This window comes from Phyllobates terribilis, unplaced genomic scaffold, assembly GCF_046119375.1.
Source record: "Phyllobates terribilis strain yellow unplaced genomic scaffold, ASM4611937v1 Scaffold_10__3_contigs__length_209671492, whole genome shotgun sequence".
Lineage (NCBI taxonomy): Eukaryota > Metazoa > Chordata > Amphibia > Anura > Dendrobatidae > Phyllobates > Phyllobates terribilis.
In genome coordinates, this window is record NW_027362770.1 from 197,212,774 (window position 1) to 197,240,302 (window position 27,529).

The 27,529-nt window shown below is 49.5% G+C and overlaps 1 protein-coding gene and 1 long non-coding RNA gene across 3 annotated transcripts in view; one reads left to right on the forward strand and one right to left on the reverse strand.

Moving 5' to 3' along the window:
* Positions 1 to 27,529, reverse strand: part of LOC141164866 (uncharacterized) — an 82,226-nt gene that overhangs the window by 31,940 nt on the left and 22,757 nt on the right. The window contains exon 6 of one of the 2 annotated variants that reach the window (XM_073650512.1): positions 26,742 to 26,837. The exons of the other annotated variant lie outside the window; for it this stretch is intronic. Coding sequence (XP_073506613.1) covers positions 26,742 to 26,837 — 96 coding nt within the window. The remainder of the gene's footprint in view (positions 1 to 26,741; positions 26,838 to 27,529) is intronic. 2 annotated transcript variants of the gene reach the window in all.
* The window catches only part of LOC141164867 (uncharacterized), a 56,025-nt gene that overhangs the window by 24,247 nt on the left and 4,249 nt on the right, over positions 1 to 27,529 (forward strand). The window contains exon 3 of the long non-coding RNA XR_012250954.1: positions 27,153 to 27,264. This is a non-coding gene — a long non-coding RNA (uncharacterized lncRNA). The remainder of the gene's footprint in view (positions 1 to 27,152; positions 27,265 to 27,529) is intronic.

Here is a 27,529-nt window from a genome sequence, read left to right on the forward strand (position 1 = left end):
CTGAATTGTAACGCTCTATATTAATCTGCAAGAAATGTAATGATGTATATTATTATTATTACATGCATTTTGGTACATGTGAATGTAACACTTTTTATATTATTTTGTAAGAATTGTAATGCTGTATATTAATTGTACTTGTGATACTTTTTATAATATTCTGTAAGGATTTTTATATTATTGAAATGTCTTGGAGATGTATTTATTTTTTAAAACAATAAAATCTTTTAATACTTTTACTGTGTCTTTGCTTTTTACATCCGTATAAAACACACACTTTATATACTTGGGGGTAGTTGTAACTTGGCCATATAGATAATATGCCCAAGCAATAAGTATCAGCCTATCAAATAAGAATAAAGTCTTGGGCTATAAAACTCATATAAAATGAGAATAAAATGTTGAGGCTATAAACTCATATAAAATGAGAATCTTCATCACTGAAATGTGATCAGTGCTTGGTGATTAGCACTGCTGGTTTTTACAAAACGTATAAAATATATGACCAAAGAATCACACTATCAAATACTCTGCTGGAACAATAAAATTCATATAAACTCATACACTATCAAATAAGAGTAAATAATCAGATACCATCATCAAACTCATATAAAATTCATATAAAATGATGAATAAGATACAACACACAAACTGATAGGGGAGGGGGAGGAGGGGTGTGGCTACACACTTTGATACACTTTGATGGGGGGCGTGGCACCTGTCAAATTGAGTTTGACGAAAGATAGGGCTGCTACACTACTGGTGGTGAAGAGACAGATGGGTGCTCTTCAGTGCTCAGGACCTGAGAGGATCTGGAACTAATTGAAGTCGATGCGTTAGCTGCCATCCATCCGACAACGGCTTCAATTTGGTCCTCGCGCAGCAGTGGGGTACGGCTAGCTCCTACAAAGCTGCGCATAAAGGACTGTTCCCTGGTAAAACTGGGGGATGCTGAGTCACTGGTGCCCGCAGCAGGCACAGAAATGTTGTCTCTGTCGCCCCCCCAAGAGAAGGTATAGTGGGGCGGCAATCCTGGCGAAGTTCCGAATGTAAGTATGATAGTAGGAGAGGAATCCTAATATCTGCCTCAACTCCCCAATGGTAGCGGGCCGCTTGTCTTTTAAGGCCAGTGCCGGAGCGATTTCTGCTGGGTCCATGGTATATCCTTCTCTGAACACAATTTTCCCTAGAAATCGGACTTGCCTTTTGAACAGTTCACACTTCTTTCTGGTCAACTTAACTCCGTGTTGTTGATACTATTGTAATACGGTCCTCACTTGTTCAACATGCTCCCGGAAGGTTTTGCTGTGTACCACATTGTCATCCAAGTACGGCTGGCAGATATTGTCCCTCATTTCGTCTAAACATGTCTCCACGCTCCTCTGGAATTCTGCTGGAGCTGAACTGAGCCCAAACGATATGCGGATCCACTCATATAATCCCCACGGTGTGATGAATGCTGTCAAGGGTCTACTGGACTCTTCAACAAACGCTTGGTGGTATGCCTTACCCTGATCGAGGACAGAGAACCAGGTACTGTATTTTTCGGACTATAAGACGCACCTATGTTTTAGAGGAGGAAAATAATAAAAAAAAATGTAAGCAAAAAATGTGTTCATGATGCATTTTTAAGGGGGAAGGGGTCTTCTGCTGACACTGGTATAGGGGTAATGTCCCCCAATTCTGACAATATCCACCATCCTGGTATATATGCCCCCCTTACTTTTATATGTGGTCCCCATCCCCATCCTGGTATGCCTGGCATCCCTCCATCCTGGTATGCATGGCACAGCAATCCCCATCATGGTATGCATGGCACAGCAATCCCCATCCTGGTATGCAAGGCACCCCTCATCCCTATCCTGATATGCATGGCACCCCTCATCCCTGTCCTAGTATGCATGGCACCCCTAATCCCTATCCTGGTATGCATGGCACCCCTAATCCCTATCCTGGTATGCATGGCACCCCTCATCCTTATCCTGGTATGCATGACACCCCTAATCCCTATCCTGGTATGCATGGCACCCCTAATCCATATCCTGGTATGCATGGCACCCCTCATCCATATCCTGGCATGCATGGCACAGCAATCCCCATCCTGGTAGGCATGGCACCCCTCATCCTTATCCTGGTATGCATGACACCCCTCATCCATATCCTGGTATGCATGGCACAGCAATCCCCATCCTGGTATGCATGGCACCCCTCATCCTTATCCTGGTATGCATGGCACCCCTCATCCATATCCTGGTATGCATGGCACCCCTAATCCCTATCCTGGTATGCATGGCACCCCTAATCCCTATCCTGGTATGCATGGCACCCCTCATCCTTATCCTGGTATGCATGGCACCCCTAATCCCTATCCTGGTATGCATGGCACCCCTAATCCCTATCCTGGTATGCATGGCACCCCTCATCTCTATCCTGGCATGCATGGCACAGCAATCCCCATCCTGGTAGGCATGGCACCCCTCATCCTTATCCTGGTATGCATGGCACCCCTCATCCATATCCTGGTATGCATGGCACAGCAATCCCCATCCTGGTATGCATGGCACCCCTCATCCTTATCCTGGTATGCATGGCACACCTCATCCATATCCTGGTATACATGGCACCACTCATTCCTGTCCAGGTATGCATGGCACCCCTATTCCCTATCCTGGTATGCATGGCACCCCTAATCCCTATCCTGGTATGCATGGCACCCCTCATCCCTATCCTGGTATGCATGGCACAGCACTCCCCATCCTGGTATGCATGGGTGCCCTCATCCCTATCCTGGTATGCATGGCACAGCAATCCCCATCCTGGTATGCAAGGGACCCCTCATCCCTATCCTGATATGCATGGCACCCCTCATCCCTGTCCTGGTATGCATGGCACACCTCATCCATATCCTGGTATACATGGCACCACTCATTCCTGTCCAGGTATGCATGGCACCCCTCATCCCTATCCTGGTATGCATGGCACAGCACTCCCCATCCTGGTATGCATGGGTGCCCTCATCCCTATCCTGGTATGCATGGCACAGCAATCCCCATCCTTGTATGCAAGGCACCCCTCATCCCTATCCTGATATGCATGGCACCCCTCATCCTTATCCTGGTATACATGGCACACCTCATCCATATCCTGGTATACATGGCACCACTCATTCCTGTCTAGGTATGCATGGCACCCCTATTCCCTATCCTGGTATGCATGGCACCCCTAATCCCTATCCTGGTATGCATGGCACCCCTAATCCCTATCCTGGTATGCATGGCACCCCTCATCCCTATCCTGGTATGCATGGCACAGCACTCCCCATCCTGGTATGCATGGGTGCCCTCATCCCTATCCTGGTATGCATGGCACAGCAATCCCCATCCTGGTATGCAAGGCACCCCTCATCCCTATCCTGATATGCATGGCACCCCTCATCCCTGTCCTGGTATGCATGGCACCCTTCATCCCTATCCTGGTATGCATGGCACCCCTCATCCTTATCCTGGTATGTATGGCCCCTCATCCTTATCCTGGTATGTATGGCCACCTCATCTTTATCCTGTTATGTATGACCCCCTCAGCGTTATCCTGGTATGTATGACCCCCTCATCTTTATCCTGGTATGTATTCCCCCCTCAGCATTATCCTGGTATGTATGGCCCCCTCATCTTTATCCTGTTATGTATGCCCCCCTCAGCGTTACCCTGGTATGTATGGCCCCCTCATCCTTACGCTGGTATGTATGGCCCCCTCATCCTTACCCTGGTATGTATGGCCCCCTCATACTTATCCTAGTATGCATGGTCCCCCTAATCCCCATCATGCTGCACATAAAAAAATAAACACTCCTACTCACCTTTCTTCTCTCCTCCAGCGCTGCATCTTGTCTGCCCTCACTGATCTCTCCATGTGAGCCACGCATGACGTCACTGCCATGCGCGGCTCACAAGGAGAGATCAGCTGCCGGAAGTCACTGCTCCCCTCATGGGTGTGGGGAGCAGTGAGTATCCATTTTCTTTAGCAGCGGGGACAGTGTAGGCTGCAGCGGGCGGCTGCAGCCTCCTGTGCCCCGCTCCTCCACCGCTACTGCTCCCCCCACACCCCACATATAAATACACCACCCCCAACATTAGGACTATAAGACGCACTCCCCATTTTCCTCCAAAATTTTGGAGGAAAAAAGTGCGTCTTATAGTCCGAAAAATACGGTACTTCCTGATAGGCTATCCAGCATATCTTGGATCTTTGGGTGCCGATCAGATACTGACTTTCGGTTTAGTTCTCGGTAATCACAGCAGAGTCTCAACGTACCGTCCTTCTTCTTAACACAAACAATAGGAGAGGAATAAGATGACTTTGACTTTTGGACCCAACCTCTGTTGATTAGGTCTTGTAAATACTCTTTCACTTCACGGTGTAATGGTTTCAGCACAGACATGGAACTTCTGGTTACTGGGGTCGTGTCCTTCAAATTGATTTTCAACTGCAACGATGGGATACAGTCTATATCAGAGTCATATTTGGAGAATGCATGACACTCTTCTCTCAGCATGTTTTGCTACCACTCGATCTTCAGCACACAAGTGTTCAAGGGGTACTTGGGGATCCCCGGACTCCGAGATGGGTTGTGCAATTTCTTCCCCTGGGCAACTCCTGTTCCTCGATTGGGAGACTGAATTCACTGTAGACTCATGGGTGGGTCTCACATCGGCTGGATATACCGTTTTAACGGTTTCAATGTGACCTAATACAGTCTTTGGATCCAGTCTAATTTTGTGTTCCGTAGTATTCATCACCGGTACTGTCACTCGGACAAACCCACCAGTAGGAATCGTAAGCACAATCTCACCTTGAACTAGACTTTACAGAAGTTATGAGGAGTCTTTTGGCACGAACAGTCTTTTCTGGACTTTTCTTCCCGGTTCTACCCAGACTCCACATCTCACCCCCACCATTTGGTTTGCAGGGATGATGGTTGGGCTCAAGCCTACCTTGACTTCTTTTAGGTCCATTGTATTCTGTGCTTTCTTTACTCTATGAATCACATTTTCTGCCACGGCGTTGGCTATGGCAAGTAATGTGGCAATTGCATCCACCACCAGCGTCCCTGACTTGTGTTTCGTGATGACCTCACTGATTGCATTATAACCCAGGATAGGATCCTCTGCTATGTTCTGATCACTGGTCACGAGAAAAAGCTCAATGGTGTTGCTGTTCTTCGTGGCCCTCAGTTGGAAAGTCACTTCCACCTAGCCTATGAAAGGGATTTCGGTCTGGTAGACGGCTGTACGGTAGAACACCGCCAGTGCAAGTTAAGTCTTATGAGCAACAGGCTCCAGTGACAAATTGTACAGTTTCCTTAGCAGCACAGCAGTTCAAAGTCTTACCAGTAGTACAGGACAGCACAGTTCTAATGCAAAGGCACAATAATGAACACAGCATTCTTTACAGCACAGTGAGATGGAGGAGGGGGGGGGGGTTCTGAAGGAGATGATCCCTGTGACACCATTTCTTCCAGTCCTTAACTTTCTGCTTGACAATACTCTGCACTGCTAGTTCAGGAACTCTACCTGACCTGTGCTTAGCTTCACTCCTGACTTGAATCCTTTTCACTTACAGGGGCACTTCTGTCAGATGCAGAACACACACACCACCTTTCTCTTCAGCTCCAGCCAGACAGTAAACAACTTCCGCACAATCCTCCTGGGGCTCTGCTAAAACACTCCCCTTCTCCTGTGACTGTGTTAACCCCTTTAGTTGTTGGATGCTTCTGGAGCACAACACTTCCTGTCTCATGTGCTTGTGTCATTGCTAATAGTGCTGAATGCTTTTAAAGCAACAGCACTACTTCTGCATGTCACACTCTGCAACCGCACTACTGCTGCATGTCACACTCTGCAACAGCACTACTTTTGCATGTCACAGTTAGGTAATCATCAGCTTGTACATTACCTGATGTTATAGTCTGTATTGCAGATTACCTATATCTATGTACTGTACAATTACATGTTATGAGATACCCCTGTTATTACACCCTATAGTTTCACCCTTTCCTGTCCATGTACAATCAATAAAAGAAGGTTACAAGTTCACAGCCTCTTTTTCTTAAAGAAGACAGGGGGTTTAGCTACATGTCTCAGTGCACACCATGCTATCGTGTGAGGACGGTATAAGGGGGGTCCAGCTAAAGTAAATCATCCCACCTCACACCATAATCCCAAGAGGAAGTGTCACGTTACCTCTTCATGGCATTGCCCATGTTGTCTCCAGACTCATCTCTGGCTATCATTGCATCCAAGACAACAGCGGGACTCATCACTGAAAAGGACAGACCTCCATTCCAGCTCCATTCTCCACCTGGAGACCACGTGGCCTATGCTTGGCAGAACCTTCCTCAGACAATACCCATTAATAACCTCAGTGAAAGCAGCCGAGGCTGGAGGTGGCTCATACTCCAGACTGAAGAAATTAAGATGTTTTGAAAATGTTGTTTCCATTTTTTTATAATTTGCAGATCAGTGATGCATTTGTCCAAATGTGATACCCAGAATTGCAATTGAGGTGTGTGCGTGTGTATTCTATTGATATATGTAGAAAAATAATATATATGTGTATCACTGCTCAGAATAATTGTTACTGTGTAGGAAATCTGTGCAACGTTTTTGTCTTTATTTCGTATCACAATATTTATTAAAACACAAAATTAGTAATCTTGCCTTTTCACGCTGGACCTCTATTTTAAGACTCATACTTCCTGTCCTTTCAGAAAGAGTTTACAATAGGCTCATTATTAGCACAGACTGGATTACGATGACTGATAAACACCTCTATACTGTGGTGTTTGAAAGTTTTCGAACCCTTCAGAATTTTCCATATTTCTGCATAAAATTTGATCTAAAACTGTATTGTCACACAAGTCTTTCTAATGCATAAAGAGAACAACCTCAAATAAATTAGTAAAAAATATAACAGTTTATCATTTTTTATTGAGGAAAATCAAACATCATGTAAGAGTGGCAAAAGTATGTGAACCTTTAGGATTTGCAGATAATTTGAAGGTGACTTTAGAGTCTGGTGTTTTCAATCAAAGGGATGACAATAAGGTGTGAGTTGGCAATTTTAACCCTTTCACAACCTTGGACGTATCCATGAATTGCTGGTTTTTGTTCATTCTGCCTCACAAAAATCTGAATAGAAAGGGATCAAGAAATGGCATGTGCCCGAAAATGGTACCAATAAAAACATCAACTTGAAAAGCTGCACACTAGAGGAGACGTTCGATGAGATGAAAGAGGTTTATGGTGATGATTCCCCATCATATGATGTAGTCAAGAACTGGCCTCGTCATTTGAAATGTGTGAAGCCTAAGCTGTGCACTACAACATACTAAGCACTACAATGTATGGGCACTACAACGTACTGGGGACTACAAAGTACTGGTGACTACAATGTACTGGTGACTACAATGTACTGGTCACTACAATCTACGGGCACTACAACATACTGGTCACTACAACGTACTGGTCACTACAATGTACTGGTCCCTACAATGTACTAGTCACTACAGCAACAGTTTACAATTCTCACTCAGCAACATCCGCTACTGCTTGTTTCTGGAAAAGACCCATGGAGTCAAAATCGTTACTATACCTGTAGATAAATTCCCAAAGGGGTATAATTTCCAAAATGGAATCACTTGAGGGGGGATTCTGCTCTTCTGGTACTTAGGGGCTCTGTATATGGAGACCGCATGCTATTCTAGGAAAATCTGAGCTCCAGGAGGCAACTAGCGCTCCTCCACTCCCGAATCTTGCCATGTGGCTAAGCAGTACTGTACAACCACATATAAGGTATTTCTACATTCAGAAGAAATTGTGGGTCAAATTTTGGTGCCATTTTTACCCATTTCCCAGTGTAAAAATTTAAAATCTTGGGCTAAAACAAAATTTTGGTGGTAAAAATATAATTATTTTTCTTCACTGCCCAATGGTATAAAATTCTGTGGCCTACCTGTGGTATCAATATGATCACTGCACCGCTAGATGAATTCATTGAGAGGTATAGTTTGTAAAATGGGGTCATTCATGGGGGGTCTGCTGTTCTAGCACCTCAGGGGATCTGCCAATGTGACATGGCACCCTCAAACCAGTTCATCAAAATCTGAACCCCAATATGGCGCTTCTTCCCTTCTGGGTATTGGACTGTGCCTCAAAAGTAATTTTTGACCACATATGGGGTATTGATGTACTCAGGAGAAATTGCACAACAAATTTTGGGGTCCATCTTGTCCTGCTATCCTTATGAAATGCAAAAATTGGGGGCTAAAACAACATTCTTGTGGGAAAAATATATTTTTTTTTCATTTTTACAGATCAACGTTGTAAAATTCTGAGAAGCACATGTGCATTCAATGTGCGTGCTCACCACACATCTAGATAAATTACTTAAGGGGCCCTGGTTTCCAAAAAGGGGTCACTTGTGGGGGGGTTTCCACTGTTTAGGCACATCAAGGGCTCCCCAAATGCAACATGACACCCGCAGACCATTCCATCACAGTCTGTGTTCCAAAACATCAATCCTTCCTTTCTGAGCCCTGCTGTGCACCCAAACAGTGGTTTTCCCCACATATGGGGTATCTGCGTGCTCAGGAGAAATTGCACAACAAATTTTGGGTTCCATTTTCTCCTGTTACCTTTGTGAAAATGCAAAATTTGGGGCGAAAATAACATTTTTGTGGGAAAAATTAGATTTTTTTATTTTCACGGCTTTACGTTATAAACTTCTGTGAAGCACCTGGGGGTTCAAGGTGCTCACCACACATCTAGATAAGTTCCTTGAGTGGTCTAGTATCTAAAATGGTGTCATTTGAGGGGGTTTCCACTGTTTAGGCACATCAGGGGCTCTCCAAACGCGACATGGCGTCTGCTAATTATTCCAACAAATTGTGGGTTCAAAAAGTCAAATGGAGCTCCTTCCCTTCCAAGCTCTGCCGTGCGCCCAAACAGTAGTTTTCCCCCACATATGGGGTATCAGCATACTCAGGAGAAATTTCACAACAAATTTTTTGATCCATTTTCTCCTGTTACCTTGTGAAAATAAAAAAATTTGGGTGTAAAGTAAAATGTTTGTGAAAAAAAAGTTAAATGTTCATTTTTTCCTTCCACATTCCATTAATTCCTATGAAGCACCTGAAGGGTTAATAAACTTCTTGAATTTGGTTTTAACGAACCTTGAAGGGTGCAGTTTTTAGAATGGTGTCACTTTTAGGCATTTTCTGTTGGGTATTTTCTGTTCTGACCCCTCAAAGTCACTTCAAATGTCATGTGGTCCCTATAATTATTATTTATTTATATAGCGCCATAGATTCCATTTACAGTAAAGAACTAACAATGATAGACTGATACAAAGGGAAGAGGACCCTGCCCTTGCGGGCTTACATCACTGAGGAAAATGGTTTTGTAGATGTTGTTGGAAAAATGAGAAAATCGCTGTTCAAATTTTAACCCTTCTAACTTGCCAACAAAAAAAAATGTTGTTTCAAAAATTGTGCTGATGTAAAGTATACATGTGGGAAATTTTATTTATTAATAGTGTTGAGCGAGCATGCTCGACACTGCTCGGTACTCGCCCGAGCATCTCACTACTCGGGATGTTCGGCGAGCACCGAGCATTTCCGGGTTACTCGAGCGGGAGCTCGGGTCTCCGCCCGGCACGTTTGGCGCTCTTTACAGAGCCAATGAACATGCAGGGATTGCCAGTCAGTCATTGTAATGCTGCAGCCATGTTGGTTGTGGGCATTACAGTGATTGGCTGGCCGCACAGCGTCACCTTGAGTATTTAAAACCGGGCGCCGCCATCTTGGACATTTCAGGATTTCAGACATTTCGGGATTTCAGAAAAAAGAATCGTACTCCAAGTTGCCAGATCTGCTCATCAAAGTACGCCGCCTGTCAGCTCATTTTCACAAGTCAGCTACAGCTTCCGCCGCACTTGCTGTGTTGCAGCAACGTTTGCAGCTTCCGGCACACCGACTGGTGTGTGATGTCCCCACACGTTGGAACTCTACCCTCCACGTGTTGCAAAGGATTTGTGAGCGGAAGAGAGCAGTTGTGGAGTACCAGCTGCAACAAGGCCGTTGATATTCAGGTCAGACTCCACACATAAGACCTCAGGAGTGGACCTGGATGTCTGACATACAGTGCCTACAAGTAGTATTCAACCCCCTGCAGATTTAGCTGGTTGACACATGCGGAATTAACTTGGCATTGTGACATTTGTACTGTAGATCAGCCTGGAAGTGGGAAATGCACTGCAGCAAATTTTTTTTTGGTTTTTTTTTATTTTTTTTTTTAAAAACGTTAAAAGTTAATTCAGAGTGTCATTTATTATTCAACCCCTCAAACCACAAGAATTCTGTTTGGTCCCCCTAAAGTATTAAGAAGTAGTTCAGGCACCAAGAATAATGAGCTTCACATGTGTGGATTAAAGATCTCTTTTGCCAGCCTTTTCTGACTATTTAAGACCCTCCCCAAACTTGTGAACAGCACTCAGACATGGTCAACATGGGAAAGACAAAGGAGCATTCCAAGGCCATCAGAGACAAGATCGTGGAGGGTCACAAGGCTGGCAAGGGGTACAAAACCCTTTCCAAGGAGTTGGGCCTACCTGTCTCCACTGTTGGGAGCATCATCCGTAAGTGGAAGGCTTATGGAACTACTGTTAGCCTTCCACGGCCTGGACAGCCTTTGAAAGTGTCCTCCCGTGCCGAGGCCAGGCTTGTCCGAAGAGTCAAGGCTAACCCAAGGACAACAAGGAAGGAGCTCCGGGAAGATCTCATGGCAGTGGGGACATTGGTTTCAGTCAATACCATAAGTAACGTACTCCACCACAATGGTCTCCGTTCCAGACGAGCCTGTATGGTACCTTTACTTTCAAAGCGTCATGTCAAGGCTCGTCTACAGTTTGCTCATGATCACTTGGAGGACTCTGAGACAGACTGGTTCAAGGTTCTATGGTCTGATGAGACCAAGATCGAGATCTTTGGTGCCAACCACACACGTGACGTTTGGAGACTGGATGGCACTGCATACGACCCCAAGAATACCATCCCTACAGTCAAGCATGGTGGTGGCAGCATCATGCTGTGGGGCTGTTTCTCAGCCAAGGGGCCTGGCCATCTGGTCCGCATCCATTGGAAGATGGATAGCACGGCCTACATGGAGATTTTGGCCAAGAACCTCCGCTCCTCCATCAAGGATCTTAAGATGGGTCGTAATTTCATCTTCCAACAAGACAACGACCCAAAGCACACAGCCAAGAAAACCAAGGCCTGGTTCAAGAGGGAAAAAGTCAAGGTGTTGGAGTGGCTTAGTCAGTCTCCTGACCTTAACCCAATTGAAAACTTGTGGAAGGAGCTCAAGAATAAAGTCCACATGAGACACCCAAAGAACCTAGATAACTTGGAGAAGATCTGCATGGAGGAGTGGGCCAAGATAACTCCACAGACCTGTGCCGGCCTGATCAGGTCTTAGAAAAGACGATTATTAGCTGTAATTGCAAACAAGGGTTATTCCACAAAATATTAAACATAGGGGTTGAATAATAATTGACCCACACTTTTATGTTTAAAATTTAATAAAATTCAACTGAGCAACATAACTTTTTGGTTTGTAAGATTTATACTTCTGTTCATAAAACCTACTCTCGAATGCAGTTTGAAGGCTCTAACTTATTTGCATCTTATCAAACCAGCTAAATCTGCAGGGGGTTGAATACTACTTGTAGGCACTGTATGTACCATCCTGACAAACTTTGAGGAGTCCACCAAGATGGTGAGTGGCAATGACGCCATCATTAGTGTCAGCATCCCACTTGTCTGTCTTTTGCAACGCTCTCTGCAGAGAATTAAAGAGGAGGCATTGCAGCCAGAGTATGATGAGATGGATCAAGGAGCCGTAGTGGGCGATTACACACAGCCCAGCCTCATCTCATCCCAACGTGCATTGGGGGACAATCAGTGAGAGGAGGAGGAGGAGGAACAGGAGCTGGTATCATGCGCTGTAGACGGTAGTACCTGTACAACTGTCATACCGTCGGTTCAGCGTGGGTGGCCTGAGGACAGGGGGGAGAAGGAGGAGGAGAGCATGGTCAGTCGTCATCTTGGTGAGGACATGGAAGTCTTGCCCATTACCAGTTGGGCACGCATGGCTGACTTTATGTTACGCTGCCTTAACCGTGATCCTCGCGTTGTCAAAATGTTGGGTGACAGTCAATACTGGTTGGGGACACTTTTAGACCCCCGCTACAAGGAGAACTTTCACTCTCTTATTCCTGAGGTGGAGAGGTCTACAAAAATGGGGCAGTACCAGAAGGCCCTTGCTGCAGAACTGTTAAAAAAATTCCCATCTGAAGACGCTAGCGGCAGAGGTCACAATTCGTTGCCCAACCAAGGCGAACAGGCGAGAGAGACGCAACTCCAATCCAGCAGAGGCAGGGGATCACTGTCAACGTTCTGGGACAGTTTTCTGAGACCCGCCCAGCTTACAGGCCTTGAGGCGCGGGGTACTCTCACAAGGAGTGGAAAGTTTCAAAAGATGGTGAGGGAGTACCTTGCCGACCGTACCAGCGTCCTCCGTAATTCCTCTGTGCCTTTTAATTATTGGGTATCCAAGCTGGACACATGGAATGAGCTCGCTATGTACGCCTTGGAGGTCCTGGCCTGCCCTGCCGCTAGCGTGTTATCGGAGCGTATTTTTAGTGCCGCTGGGGGAATTATAACTGATAAGCGCCCTCGCCTGTCAACTGACAATGCTGACAAGCTGACCCTTATCAAAATGAACAAGGGCTGGATTGGGCCAGACTTCTCATCACCACCAAATGACAGCAGAGTAACATAAAGATAAAGTCAAATCCACTGTGTTATTTTGGGAGGTGTATTCACATGCACCTCTTCACACCCACACATGGGTATACGCTTCCTCATTTCAGCTGTTTTTTGCTCTTCTCCTTATCCTCAGCCTCCACCACCACTATACCATCAGGGTGACCGTGGTCCGTGTTGCCAGCATTGCAAGTTCCTCCGTCCTAATTTTTGGCAGCTTTTGCTTGGAAGGCATAAGCAAAGACTATGGGAGACCCACTCCCCAATGATGGGAATAATGTTTTTAATATGCTGTACTGCATGGCTCTTGTAAGGGGCATTGCAAGTTCCTCCATCCTAATTTTTGGCAGCTTTAGCTTGGAAGGAATAGGCAAAGACTATGGGAGACCCACTCCCCAATAATGGGAATAATGTTTTTAATATGCTGTACTGTATGGCTCTTGTAAAGGGCATTAAAATCATCTTGTTAAGCTACTGTGACCTCCACGTCTCTTCCAAGGGTCATTGATATTGTCTTTTTATTCCACTGGGACCTCCACGTCTCTTACAAGGGGCATTGATATTGTCTTATTATTCCACTGTGACCTCCACGTCTCTTCCAAGGGGCATTAAAACCGTCTTGTTAAGCTACTGTGACCTCCATGTCTCTTACAAGGGGCATTAAAATCGTCTTGTTAAGCTACTGTGACTTCCACGTCTCTTCCAAGGGGCATTGATATTTTCTTTTTATTCCACTGCGACCTCCACCACTCTTCCAAGGGGCATTGATATTGTCTTTTTATTCCACTGCGACCTCCACCACTCTTCCAAGGGGCATTGATATTGTCTTTTTATTCCACTGCGACCTCCACCACTCTTCCAGGGGGCATTGATATTGTCTTTATATTCTACTGGGACCTCCACGTCTCTTCCAAGGGGTATTAAAACCGTCTTGTTAAGCTACTGTGACCTCTACGTCTCTTCCAAGGGGCATTAAAACCGTCTTGTTAAACCACTCTGAACTTCACGTCTCTTCCAAGGGGCATTAAAATTGTCTTGTCAAGCTACTGTGGCCTCCACGTCTCTTCCAAGGCTCATTGATATTGTCTTTTTATTCCACTGGGACCTCCACCAGTCTTCCAAGGGGCATTGATATTGTCTTTTTATTCCACTGCGACCTCCACCACTCTTCCAAGGGGCATTGATATTGTCTTTTTATTCCACTGCGACCTCCACCACTCTTCCAGGGGGCATTGATATTGTCTTTTTATTCCACTGGGACCTCCACGTCTCTTCCAAGGGACATTAAAACCGTCTTGTTAAGCTACTGTGACCTCCATGTCTCTTCCAAGGGGCATTAAAACCATCTTGTCAAGCTACTGTGACCTCCAAGTCTCTTCCAAGGGTCATTGATATTGTCTTTTTATTCCACTGTAACCTCCACCACTCTTCCCAGGGGCATTGATATTGTCTTTTTATTCCACTGGGACCTCCACCACTCTTCCAAGGGGCAATGATATTATCTTTTTATTCCACTGGGTCCTCCACGTCTCTTCCAAGGGGCATTAAAACCGTCTTGTTAAACCACTCTGAACTCCACGTCTCTTCCAAAGGGCATTAAAACAGTCTTGCTAAGCTACTGTGACCTCCACGTCTCTTCCAAGGGGCATTAAAAACTGTCTTGTTAAACCACTCTGAACTCCACAGCTCTTCCAAGGGGCATTGAAATGTTGTTTTTAATTACCTCTAACCTCCACGACTCTTCCAACGGGCATTGCATTTCCTCCTAATTTTAGTCAACTTTTGCTTTTCAATGCATAGGCGAACACTAAGGGAGACCCACTCCCCAATAATGGGTAGAAGGTTTTTAGTACGCTGTAATCCACATCTGTTTCAAAGGGCATTGCAGTTCCTCATAATTTTTGGAAAGCCTTCCATTCACTGCTTAGGCCAACAGTGCACAGGAGACCCAGTTGCTATAAATGGAAAAAATGGTTTAGTTAAGGCCCTCTGACCTCCATGTCACTTCCAAGGGTCATTGGAGTGCCTCGAAATTTTTGGTAGGCATTGCACTCACTGTATGCCCTATAACTGTGTAGCCGAACCGCTCCTTTTGGTACAGAAACATATCCTACAAGACATGTGTGGTTGACTGGCCTGATATTGATGTGATTGGTCCCTGTTCCTCCTGCTCTTTCTCCTTTGCCACCACCTCATTCATCATTCATCACCTGAAGATTTGTTTTAACGGGAGTCATAGAACGGGGATAGTAGCAGGAAAACATCCAGCAATCCTCGGAGGAGGTAGGATATGCGCCAAAACGCTGACCACCTCAGGCCTAACCGCTACTACATACATGCACTTGCATTCCAAGGAACAGAAAGCTAAGGAGATGGATGGCCTCATGATCATGAATAATTTACTCGTTGTGTAGGAGGCCGACCACTGCTGCTGTCTACCTTCTGAACTTTGTGATGAAGCCTGATTGAGACCCAGGACCCGCAGTCCTCTATGTCGGGAGGACGTGTTGCATCCCACTGTCCAACTGTGTCCTGGCTTCCACAATATTAACCCAGTGTGAAGGTGTCAGTGAGATGGACCATCCCTGGCCACATTCACTTGTCCACGTGTTTGTGGTTAGGCTGTCCTTCCCACTAAATGCACTGGGGAGGGCACAGGTAATGTTTTGGTATGCGCGCTTGTGTATAAGGCGCATCGGGACAAATAGGGGCGGCTGGGGACCGTGTGTGGACACCCGGCCGCGCGGCAGCTGGGGACTGGCGGCTGGGGACCAAGCATGGACACGCGGCCGCTGGGCGGCTGGGGACTGAGTATGGATACCAGGCCGCCGACGCAGCCATGACGTGGTGGACAGATTCCGCCTCCACATGCCTTAAAGGCCCCATTTCAAGTGCAAGCTAGCAGTATGGTATTGCAGCCTGGGGGTGGGTGGGTGGCAGGCTGCATATTTGCGCTTGTATTGCAAAGATTGGGGGAGGTACAATTGAACACTGCCCTGGGAGAAGGATTTGCACGGGGATAGTTGCAAGTCTGCATCTTCTGATGCGGCAAGGATCACTTCTGATGGGCACACTTTTAGGCAGTGACCTGGGTGTCAGAGATGCTTCCAGGGGTCTTCGCCATGCTGTTCCCATGTCTTTTCTGTATGCATGTGTCACACAGCACATGGCCAGATAAGATTGTAAAATGTTAAAATGACATTTCCCGGTGAATGCATTTCTCACGGTTGAAAGCAATACAAAAGTGCAAAAACACATAAAAAATGCTACTTGTGAACATAGCCCAAGGTGTGGAGGAGTATTTTTGTTTTTGGTTATTTATTTTACCTTATACACAAGTCTTTACCCTGGAAAGTATCTTCCTTAACATATTTCACAGGAAAACAGTTTCAGTTTCGTTTTTGAACGTCTTATTGTGAGCCCGTAAAAGTGGCTTAATACCTCTGACCACGTTGTTGACAGCAGTCACCTGGGGGTCAGAAATGCTTCCTGGGGCGATCCCCATGCTGTCCCCATGTCTTTTGAGCACTGTCACTATCGTTTTGGGCACTTTTTAGGCTTTCTATAGACTGCCGGGGGTGCCACCGCAAAAATGCTCGGGTCTCCCATAGACTAACATTGGGCTCATTGTTCGGGTCGAGCATCCGAGTATCACGGTGAGCTCGGCCCGAGCTTCGAGCACCCGAGCATTTTAGTGCTCGATCAATACTATTTATTACCTATTTTGTGAGACATCTCTCTGACTTAAGGGCATAAAAATTAAAAGTTTAAAAATTACAAGATTTTCAAACTATTCGTCAAATTTCCTTTTTTTCCCATAAATAAACGGAAGTGATATCGAATAAATTTTACCACAATCATGAAGTACAATATGTCACGAAAAAACAGTCTCAGAATTAGTGGGATCCGTTGACGCTCCAGAATTATTATCTCATAAAGTGACAGTGGTCAGAATTGTAAAATTTGGCCTGGTCATGAAGGTGAAAACAGGCTTGGGGGAGGGGGTAAAGTGGATAAGAACAGGGATCTAAGAAAGTCTGATCTTCAGAACATGTTTGTGGAAGTGTATCATGGCAAGAAAAGATGACATTTCTGAGGACACAAAGAAACCAAAGGTAATCTCTAGACAACTAAAGGCCTCACTCACATTAACGTTAATTTTCAAGAGTCCACCAACAGGCGATACAGAACAACAATGGTGTACATTGTAAGATAATGAAAGACACTGCTCTTCAAAAAGGACATTGCTGCCCATCTGCAGTTTGCTAAAGTTCACTCGGACGAGCAGAAATATGAAAAATTATGAAGGGTTCACAAAATTTCAAGCACCACTGTACAAAGCTGCTAACAACTGAAAACCAAGGGTCCATCAATCAGAATAGGTGATATCACAGCTCACCTCCTCCTCCTCCTTCTGTACAGTGGCTGATAACACGGAATCTACCATTCACAATAGGCGATGTCACAGCTCACATTTTCCTCTCCTACTACAATGACTTTTGCACGCGATCGTTAGATGCTTCAATATAAAAATTAGGGTCAGAGTCTGTTTACATTTACTGAAACAACAGGAAGTAAAGACTCTAAAGAAGCCTCAGTGGGCAGCGTGGAAACTGCAAGATTTCTAATATTATAATAATACTTTTTATTTGTATAGTGCTGACAAATTCCGCAGCACTTTACAACTCAGGGGGAACTTGTACAAACAAGATAAGACATTACAGACTAACACATAATTCACCAAATACCTAGAGGGGTGAAGGCACTGATCACAAGCTACAATAATACTTATTTTTAATAAAAATTGTAATATGAAAAAAAACATTACCGAGAAATTCAATAAAAATTAAATGTAAAGGGAACCTTATTTATGTTGCCCATACCACCCTTGGTCGGCTTCTTCCAGCACTGCTATAGCTGATTGACAGGTCTATGCTGATATATGTAGCGTCGGCGTCCCTGCCTCCTGCTAGGCAGGGACGCCGTTCCCCTCACCTCTCCGCTCCGTGCCCGGCGGCTTCCTTCCGCTCTGCTGGCAGCGCGCGCTGCTTCCCGGCCTCTGTGCTTAGGGCGCGCGCGCCCGCACTCCCCCTCTCTTAAAGGGGCCGCGCGCGCCGTCCTAAGGAGTCCCCGGCCAATGGCCGGAGGACTTCACCATATATAAGGCACCTCCTCCAAAATGGAGGTGCCCGAGCAATGTTGTTGCAAAGCCTTTCAACTCTGCTTCAGCCCTCAGGTCCCGTTACCAGTTACCTGCCAGTCACCTGCCAGATTCCTGCTTGATACCTGCCTGATATCTGCTTACCTGCTTGCTATCCTGTGGTCCGACAGTCTGCCTACCAGCACCTGCCAGTCTGTCTATGGATCAGTCCGCCTGCGGACCAGGAAGTACCTGCCAGTTACCTGCCTGCTAGCCTACCTGGAGGCTCTGCCGTCACTTGCCGTGACCACCTGCCAGTCCAGAGACTCTTGCCCGCTCACCTGGGAGCGCTCACCTGCTACCTGCCTGCTAGCCTACCTGGAGGCTCTGCCGTCACGTGCTGTGACCACCTGCCAGTCCAGAGACTCTTGTCCGCTCACCTGGGAGCGCTCACCTGCTACCTGCCTGCTAGCCTACCTGGAGGCTCTGCCGTCACTTGCTGTGACCACCTGCCTGTCCAGAGACTCTTGCCCGCTCACCTGGGAGCGCTCACCTGCTACCTGCCTGCTAGCCTACCTGGAGGCTCTGCCATCACTTGCCGTGACCACCTGCCAGTCCAGAGACTCTTGTCCGCTCACCTGGGAGCGCTCACCTGCTACCTGCCTGCTAGCCAATCTAGAGACTCTTCCCTGCTGTCACTTGCCGTGACCACCTGCCCGTCTAGAGACTCTTACCCTGCTGTCACTTGCCGTGACCATCCGCCTGTCAAGAGACTGTCCCCGTCACTTGCCGTGACTTCCTGCCCTTCTACACAGAGACTGTCCGTGTCACTTGCCGTGACTACCTGCCCGCCTTGCCTGGGAGCCACCCGCTTCCTTACAAGGACTGCCCCTTTGTATAGTTGCTCAGAGGTTCCACCTCCCAGACCCGTTACAATATACACTGTAGCATCAGCGTCTCTGCCCCTTGCCAGGCAGAGACGCCGCCCCCCTTACCGCCGCGGTCCTGCTCTGGCGTCTTCCGGACTCCCTGCAGCTGCTGCTGGTGCACGCAGCTTCCCTGGCTCTGTGCTTAGGGAGCGCGCGCTCCCTCCCTCTTGAAGGGACCGTGCGCGCCGTCCTAAAAAGTCCCCGGCCAATGGCCGGAGAACTTTCCCTATTAAAGGCACCTCCTCCAATATGGAGGTGCCCATGCAAGGTTGTTGCTCTGTGATACTTACTTTGCTTCAGCTCTCAGGTCCTCTGCAAGTCAGTCCTGTCCGCCAGTCTGATCTTCAGTCCAGTCCGCCAGTCTGACTACTTTCCAGCCCGACAGTCTGTCTACACTCCAGTCCGCCAGTCTGTCTATGGGCGCTGCCCGCCAGCCCGCTTACCTGGAAGCACCTGCCTGTTACCTGCCGTGCCCGCCAGCCCGCTTACCTGGAAGCACCTGCCGGTTACCTGCCGTGCCCGCCTGCCTGCTTACCTGGAAGCACCTGCCTGTTACCTGCCGTGCCCGCCAGCCCGCTTACCTGGAAGCACCTGCCTGTTACCTGCCGTGCCCGCCAGCCCACTTACCTGGAAGCACCTGCCTGTTACCTGCCGTGCCCGCCAGCCCACTTACCTGGAAGCACCTGCCTGTTACCTGCCGTGCCCGCCAGCCCGCTTACCTGGAAGCACCTGCCTGTTGCCTGCCGTGCCCGCCAGCCCGCTTACCTGGAAGCACCTGCCTGTTGCCTGCCGTGCCCGCCAGCCCACTTACCTGGAAGCACCTGCCTGTTACCTGCCGTGCCCGCCTGCCTGCTTACCTGGAAGCACCTGCCTGTTACCTGCCGTGTCCGCCAGCCTGCTTACCTGGAAGCACCTGCCTGTTACCTGCCGTGCCCGAATGCCTGCTTACCTGGAAGCACCTGTCTGTTACCTGCCGTGCCCGCCTGTCTGCTTACCTGGAAGTGTGTCACCCTGACCTGGATGCCACAAGTGTAATTAAAGCTGTGTCTGAGAGCAAGTGGGAGGTTCTCTAGTCAGGGGAACATTAGCATGCAATGCCTCCTGTCTCAGGCCAGTAGGGGGAGCTGGCTGCCCCTATAAAAGCTGGTACTGAGCGCAGGGTTAGAGAGAACTGGACGACCTGCCTCAGCACTGAGAGGTGTCCCAGAGCAGGGACAGAAAGTTGTGTTGCACCTAAGAGGAAGTGTGGCAGTAGGAGAGCCACAAGCCAGAGACAAGAGGCGAAGAGATCCTGTCTTGGCAGAGAAAAGACTTAATCTTACCAGACTTTGGTGTCTGAGGCTGGAAGGATTCCACATCCCCCAGCAGAGAACCAGTTCGCAAGGGACTGTACATTCCTTGGCCTAAGAAGCCTGGAGGCCCTGCCACAACCGAAGGGACCAGTAAAGCCGTACAAGGCTGGGAGCAGAAAGGAACCCACGTCGCAGGCCATACAGGCGAGAATACACGGAAAGCTCGGAAACGTGGGCTGTTACCCTATCAGGAGGAGATAGCCAGAAGGAGCGCAGAAAGCACGGTAGGCCTACACCCTCACCCTGACCAGCGCCAATTTCCCCGTTGCTCTCAGACATCCAGATCCCCTCCTAGCTGGGACTGTTTGTGGGTCAGTTTACCTGTTTCAGTAAAGACCCTGGACTGCAACCTATTGTCTGTGTGCTCCTTCGCGCCTCCAGCACTACCAGCACTGGGACTCTCACTACCATCACTCCCACCATCCACTATACTGCCCTGGGGCCGCACTCTTCCCGTGGGGAGTCACACTACCCTAGCTGCACACCTCATCAGCCCCAGCGGTCTGCATGCAGCGGCGGTTCCTAATAACCGCAATCCACGGGTGGCGTAGTCGGACATAAACATCAGCACATAACAGACTACCACTGGCCTGACCACCCTGAGCCACGGAACCGGGTTGCCACTACTACTCCCACCGTTTCCCTATTGCCCGGATCCGAGTGCCCCACGGCCCAGGGGGCGAGTCAGAAGCACCTGTCTGTTACCTGCCATGCCCGCCAGCCTGCTTATCTGGAAGTGTAGCACCCTGAGGATTCGGCTGCTACAGGGGTATTGCACCTCAACCCAGAGGTGTGGTATTCCACTCCCGGGTAAGGATGGAGTGTGGAACTGAGCTCAGAAGGCTGCATGCACTACACACATCCCATTTCCGGAGGACAGACCAATGGTACTCCCACTTAATAATGTGCAGGTACGACCGAGTCTGTCCTTGGCTGGAGTGGGAGGGGGGTGGTACATCCCAGTAGTGTAGGGGCAGATAGGGGGAGCAGCCTGGGTAAAGTTAGGAGCTCATTGGGTGCTGGTCACCTGAGCTCACACATAGAGGGAGTATTTAAGGTGGGCACCATCTAAGATCAGGGTCAGTCAGTCTTTTGCAGAGTCAGAGGAAGAAAGCAGAAGAGCAGAGCAGCCCCAGAGCAAGAGTGAGAGAGGAGAGAAAGAAAGACCCAGAGGGGGAGACAGAAGGAACTCTGAGAACCCAAGTACAACCCTAGGGTGAAGAGTTGGCAACAGGGTACCGGATCCCAAACTGGTGGGGGCTACAGCATACCTCAGCCAGAGACCGGAGGCCGTGGGCAGCATCTGCCACGGCCACCCACCAAATCCACCCGGAAGGCAGACCACGCGTAGGGTCAGGGAACCCAGAGTCAAGGGTTACCAACAGAAGGCCCGAGGGAGCCGGACATAGGTGGATCCCTGGTGGGGAAGGCCAGAGACGAGGACAGGACAGAAAGGGAGCTCAGAACCACGCTCCAGAACTACTTGGGGGTTGGCCGAGTCCAGGACCTGGTGGACGCAGCACGGCTCGGGTGGTCACTCAAGGCCGGAGTGACCGGAACATCTGCAGTAAGTAAAGAACCCTGAACTGCACAACCCGACTCTGACTCTCATTACCATCATCCCTGCACTTCCACAACCACCATCCTCTGCACCTGACCCCCTGAGGCTATACCCCTCCCGTTGGGGGTTATACTACCTAAGCTGCACAAACACCATCAGCCTCAGTGGACCCTGCTGCAGCGGCGGCCGAAGTGACCGCAATTCAACGGGTGGTGTAGTCGACATAAAGAACTTTCGTAACATCAGTAAGGACTGCCACACACTGAGCTTGACACCCTGGGCACGGACCGGGTCACAGCCACTCGGAGACTACAACCCCCATCTGATCCGGCTCCGGGTATTCCCCTAAAGAATATGGCCCAGGGGGCGCGTCAACTTTGGCGTAGTCGGCAGGATAACGTGCCCGCAACACCCGGGTACTGCGTGCCTGAAGAAAAGAACAAGTTTACCTCAAAAAGAAGTCTCCTGCCGGTTCCGGAGGGTCCCCGCCATCGGACTCCATCACAGGTCGATTCCCGTCGGTTGTCCGCCATTAACAGCTTTTTCCCGCCATCTGCAGAGTTTCCCGCCACTGGGAGACGATTCCCGCCATTTCCAAAGGTTTACCGCCTTGTCAGAGCGGACGCCATTATGGGCGTGCCAGAGGATGGCAAGAGGCCGCCTCCCATCGTGGGCCAGGACCGAAAATGGCGCCAAAAGTGGAAACCGCCCCCACCAACAGAGACTGTGATGCTAGAGGTGTCTGTCAGCGTGAAAGAACTGCCCCTGGAGCTGACAATCACCAAGTGGCCCCGGGACCGCCCTCGAAGTGGGAGGACTGAGAAGAAGAGAGCAAAGATGGGTGTCGCTTGGAGGAGTCTGGAGAGAGCGCACCCGGAGACAAGAAGCCTGGAGCAGAGTCCAGAAAGAGCCTACCCGGAGATGGAGGGAGAGCCAGGCAGCACCGACCCAGTGGTCAGGAGCCTGATGCGGGCCGCCACTCCAGGCAGCACCGACCCAGTGGTCAGGAGCCTGTTGCCGGTCGCCACTCCAGAAGGCCTGCTGGAGACAACGGAAGGAGAGCAGAGCAGCACCGACCCGTTGGTCAGGAGCCTGCTAGAAGCAACGACCCCACTAGGCTTAGTGGAGGTCTTGGCACAGCTCCCCCGAGATCGGGAGTGTGCACAGACCGCGCTGGAGGGCCTCGCACGGAGGATGGCCCGGGTGCAGCGAGAGACGTTAGCGGAGTGGAGCCGAGAGATGGCCCAGCAGACAAGAACCCGTCAGCGGAGCACGCCACCCAAGACGAGGAGACAGACCGCCTCTGAGGATGGCGCAGGAGGACTGAAGGCCGGAGACGGCGCCGAGAAGGGAGCCGAACGAGAGGAGGCAGGTAAAGGGGACGTCTCTACCCCAAACCGGGAAACCGCGCACCTGCCCCAGCTCCCCGTCGCAGAGCCCGAAGTACCCCCTGCCGTGCCCGTAACCGCAACGTCACCGCCACAGACTAGGCCTCAACCGGAAGCCGCAGCCGCGACCCCTGTGACGTCACACGCCTCGACCCCGAGCGTGACCAAGCAGGAAGAACTACCAGCCTGGTCGCAGGGCCTAGTTCCCCCGGGCGCCGCAATACCAACAGCGCCCCCTACCTCCGCGGAGCCACCGGCCTGGTCGCAGGGCCAAGTAGCCCAGGGCGCCGCCGTCCTTACGGTGCCCTTCACTTTCCAGGTGCCCCAGGCCTGGCCGCAAGGCCTGGGCAACCCGGCCGCCACCACCACCGCGCCCATAAAACCAAGAGTGCCGCATCTGGGAGAAGATCTGTTCGCCCAACATACGTGCCCGGATGGGCAGCCCTTTATATGGCCACCGGAGTTTCACCATCCCCGACTCCGGAAAGAGAGACCCCTAGACGAGCCCCTGATTCCGGTTCCAAAGCCCGTAAAAAGGACCTCGCCCCCGCTAGAGGAGGCACAGTTTGAGTGGGACCCCACCGGAGAAGATCTCATGGGGTTCACTCAGGAGACCCGGGCAGCTGCAGCGGAGCGTGCAGAGTGCTGCCGGCAGCAGCTCGAGGTCTTTGAGAGGGAGCGGAGAGAGAGGCGGGTCCGAGAACAACAAGCGCAGATAAGGAGCGCGGAGCAGAAGAGCCGGGCCAGGAGGAGTCCCCGTGCAGCTCATGGTCCCCCTTCCACCGGGACTGTGATCAAGTTTAATATGCAGCACGGGTGGGGCTTCATCCGAGATCACCGCACCCCAGGCGACGTCTTCGTGACAAGAAGAGACGTTGAGTCCCACCTACCGGAGGGACACAGAGGACGTGACCTGTATGTAGGGGACGAGGTCACCTTCACCCGGCACAAGTGTGCCAAAGGACCCTACACCCTCCATGTGCATCGCCTGACGGAGGAGGAGCTGCGGTGTGAAGAGGAGCAAGAGGACCCGGACGGGTCTGAAGCTAAAGGTAACCACAAAGAAAGAGCAGGAGGACGTCGTCGTTGAGTACAGCAGAGTAGAAGCTGTATATAGTTGCCCGTTGGGGCACAGTGAACCGTTGCTGCTAATATAGTCCCCGTTGGGACCAGAGAATTGAACTGTTAACCCCGTGTGTCCCTATTCCCACTGACCGAGGACTGAGAGCGGTCATCCCTTTCCTAATACCTGGCCGAGGACTGAGAGCGGCCATATCCCTTGTATATAGTTGCGCTTCCTAAAGCGCCCCCTACCGGTTTTATAGGAAACTGTTGTTTTTACTAAAAGAGACTGTCGCACTTTACCCGGTCACAAGTTGCACCGTGACCGGAGGAACCAGAAGATAAGAAAGTTGATATGAAAAGTTTATGCTGATATAAATATGATGTTTTATTATGTTGTTTATGCAAAAATTGTATGTTTTGGTGTTTTTTATATCTTGCAGCCCGAGGACGTGCTGTGATTTACCAGGGGGGAATGTAGCACCCTGAGGATTCGGCTGCTACAGGGGTATTGCACCTCAACCCAGAGGTGTGGTATTCCACTCCCGGGTAAGGATGGAGTGTGGAACTGAGCTCAGAAGGCTGCATGCACTACACACATCCCATTTCCGGAGGACAGACCAATGGTACTCCCACTTAATAATGTGCAGGTACGACCGAGTCTGTCCTTGGCTGGAGTGGGAGGGGGGTGGTACATCCCAGTAGTGTAGGGGCAGATAGGGGGAGCAGCCTGTGTAAAGTTAGGAGCTCATTGGGTGCTGGTCACCTGAGCTCACACATAGAGGGAGTATTTAAGGTGGGCACCATCTAAGATCAGGGTCAGTCAGTCAGTCTTTTGCAGAGTCAGAGGAAGAAAGCAGAAGAGCAGAGCAGCCCCAGAGCAAGAGTGAGAGAGGAGAGAAAGAAAGACCCAGAGGGGGAGACAGAAGGAACTCTGAGAACCCAAGTACAACCCTAGGGTGAAGAGTTGGCAACAGGGTACCGGATCCCAAACTGGTGGGGGCTACAGCATACCTCAGCCAGAGACCGGAGGCCGTGGGCAGCATCTGCCACGGCCACCCACCAAATCCACCCGGAAGGCAGACCACGCGTAGGGTCAGGGAACCCAGAGTCAAGGGTTACCAACAGAAGGCCCGAGGGAGCCGGACATAGGTGGATCCCTGGTGGGGAAGGCCAGAGACGAGGACAGGACAGAAAGGGAGCTCAGAACCACGCTCCAGAACTACTTGGGGGTTGGCCGAGTCCAGGACCTGGTGGACGCAGCACGGCTCGGGTGGTCACTCAAGGCCGGAGTGACCGGAACATCTGCAGTAAGTAAAGAACCCTGAACTGCACAACCCGACTCTGACTCTCATTACCATCATCCCTGCACTTCCACAACCACCATCCTCTGCACCTGACCCCCTGAGGCTATACCCCTCCCGTTGGGGGTTATACTACCTAAGCTGCACAAACACCATCAGCCTCAGTGGACCCTGCTGCAGCGGCGGCCGAAGTGACCGCAATTCAACGGGTGGCGTAGTAGACATAAAGAACTTTCGTAACATCAGTAAGGACTGCCACACACTGAGCTTGACACCCTGGGCACGGACCGGGTCACAGCCACTCGGAGACTACAACCCCCATCTGATCCGGCTCCGGGTATTCCCCTAAAGAATATGGCCCAGGGGGCGCGTCAGAAGCACCTGCCAGCTATCTGTTGTGCCCACCTGCCTGCTTACCTGGAGGCACCTGCCAGTTACCCGTTGTGCCCGCCTGCCTGCTTACCTGGAGGCACCTGCCAGTTACCTGTTGTGCTCGCCTGCTTGCCTACCCGGAGCACTCGTCTGGCTATCAGCCGAATCAGCCTGCTTGTCTACCCGGACCACCCATCAGCCTGCCTGCCGTGCTCATCTGCTGTACCGGTCAGTTCCTGCCTTCTGACCCGTGGGAGTCACCTGCTCTCACACGAGGTCGGTCTCAGAGTCGCACCTGGTCCCTCTGCTCGGTCCCTCCTTGGTTCACGGAGTCGACTGAGCCGCCGTGCGACCTTGGTCGGGCCGAGTAGATACTTAGTCACGCCCCTCTGGTCCCTCCCTGCACCGCAGCACAGAGGTTCCTCCACCCGGATCCGTAACATACACACACCTATAATCACCTGCAGGAGCGCTGGGAGAAGCCGGTCAGGGGTGGAGCCGGATTTGTCTGGTCTCCGGCTGTGGTCCCTGGGCCGGATCTTTATAGTGTATTTTATCGGAAACGTCAGAACAATTGTGCCTGGCTCTGATACATGTGGCTTCCGTGAAGGAGACCAGCAGCACTAACTTTTACTTTTGCTCTATAGACTTAAAAGTAATTTTGTTCTGCCGATGCCTGGGTGGGATCTTCTTCAGTCCAGTTAGCTTGGAGGTCTGGTGTGCCCCGGTTACTATACAATACAATGCCTCTACCTTTTCCGTGGATTCTTGTTTATTCACAGTCTCTTCCACTACGCCAGGACTAGGATGGCCTTGTTCTGTGCTTTTCCTCAAGTTTGATTGATGACCCTAACATAAAAGTAATAATAATAACTAATTTACAATATTGGAGGTATAGAATCTGGAAATCCTGTGATGTTAAAGCTTTATTATAATATTTTAAGGCACATAAATCCTGATGTTTTCCTAGACGTGAGCTATGTAATAACACCATAGGCCATGTGCACAAGGTGTCCTTTACACAATGGCGGTGGTCATTTTCCTGAAGTGGCTTCATCAGCGGGTTTGCCATAGTTCTTGCGACAACTTTCCCTCTGTGCTGTGAACTACTGTGCTACAGAGCAGAAGCTGTCCCAAGAATGAACATGTCACTTCTTTCAACAGATTCAAGGTTTCTGAACAAAAGTGGGTGGACATTTATGTCCACGCTATCTAAGTCCATGTATCAAAGTCCCTGCAGCAGTTAATCATGGCAGTTAGACAGGGCAGGAGACAGGTAAGATATTCAAAGAAAACCACTTGCATTGCAACAAATAAGCACCGTATGTATTTGTATCATTTATATTCTGGCTGCTGCATGCACTCACATCCACCGTCCTTACACACACTCTGTGTCCTCAATCCATATTGGCCCCCCTCTCCTTGCCTCTCCTATGTATAGCACTCATGCTCTTTTCACTATCCTAAACTGCACAGATTCATTCACTCCCACCATACAACACAAAAAAACGCTCTCACAAAACACTTAACCATCTGCTCAC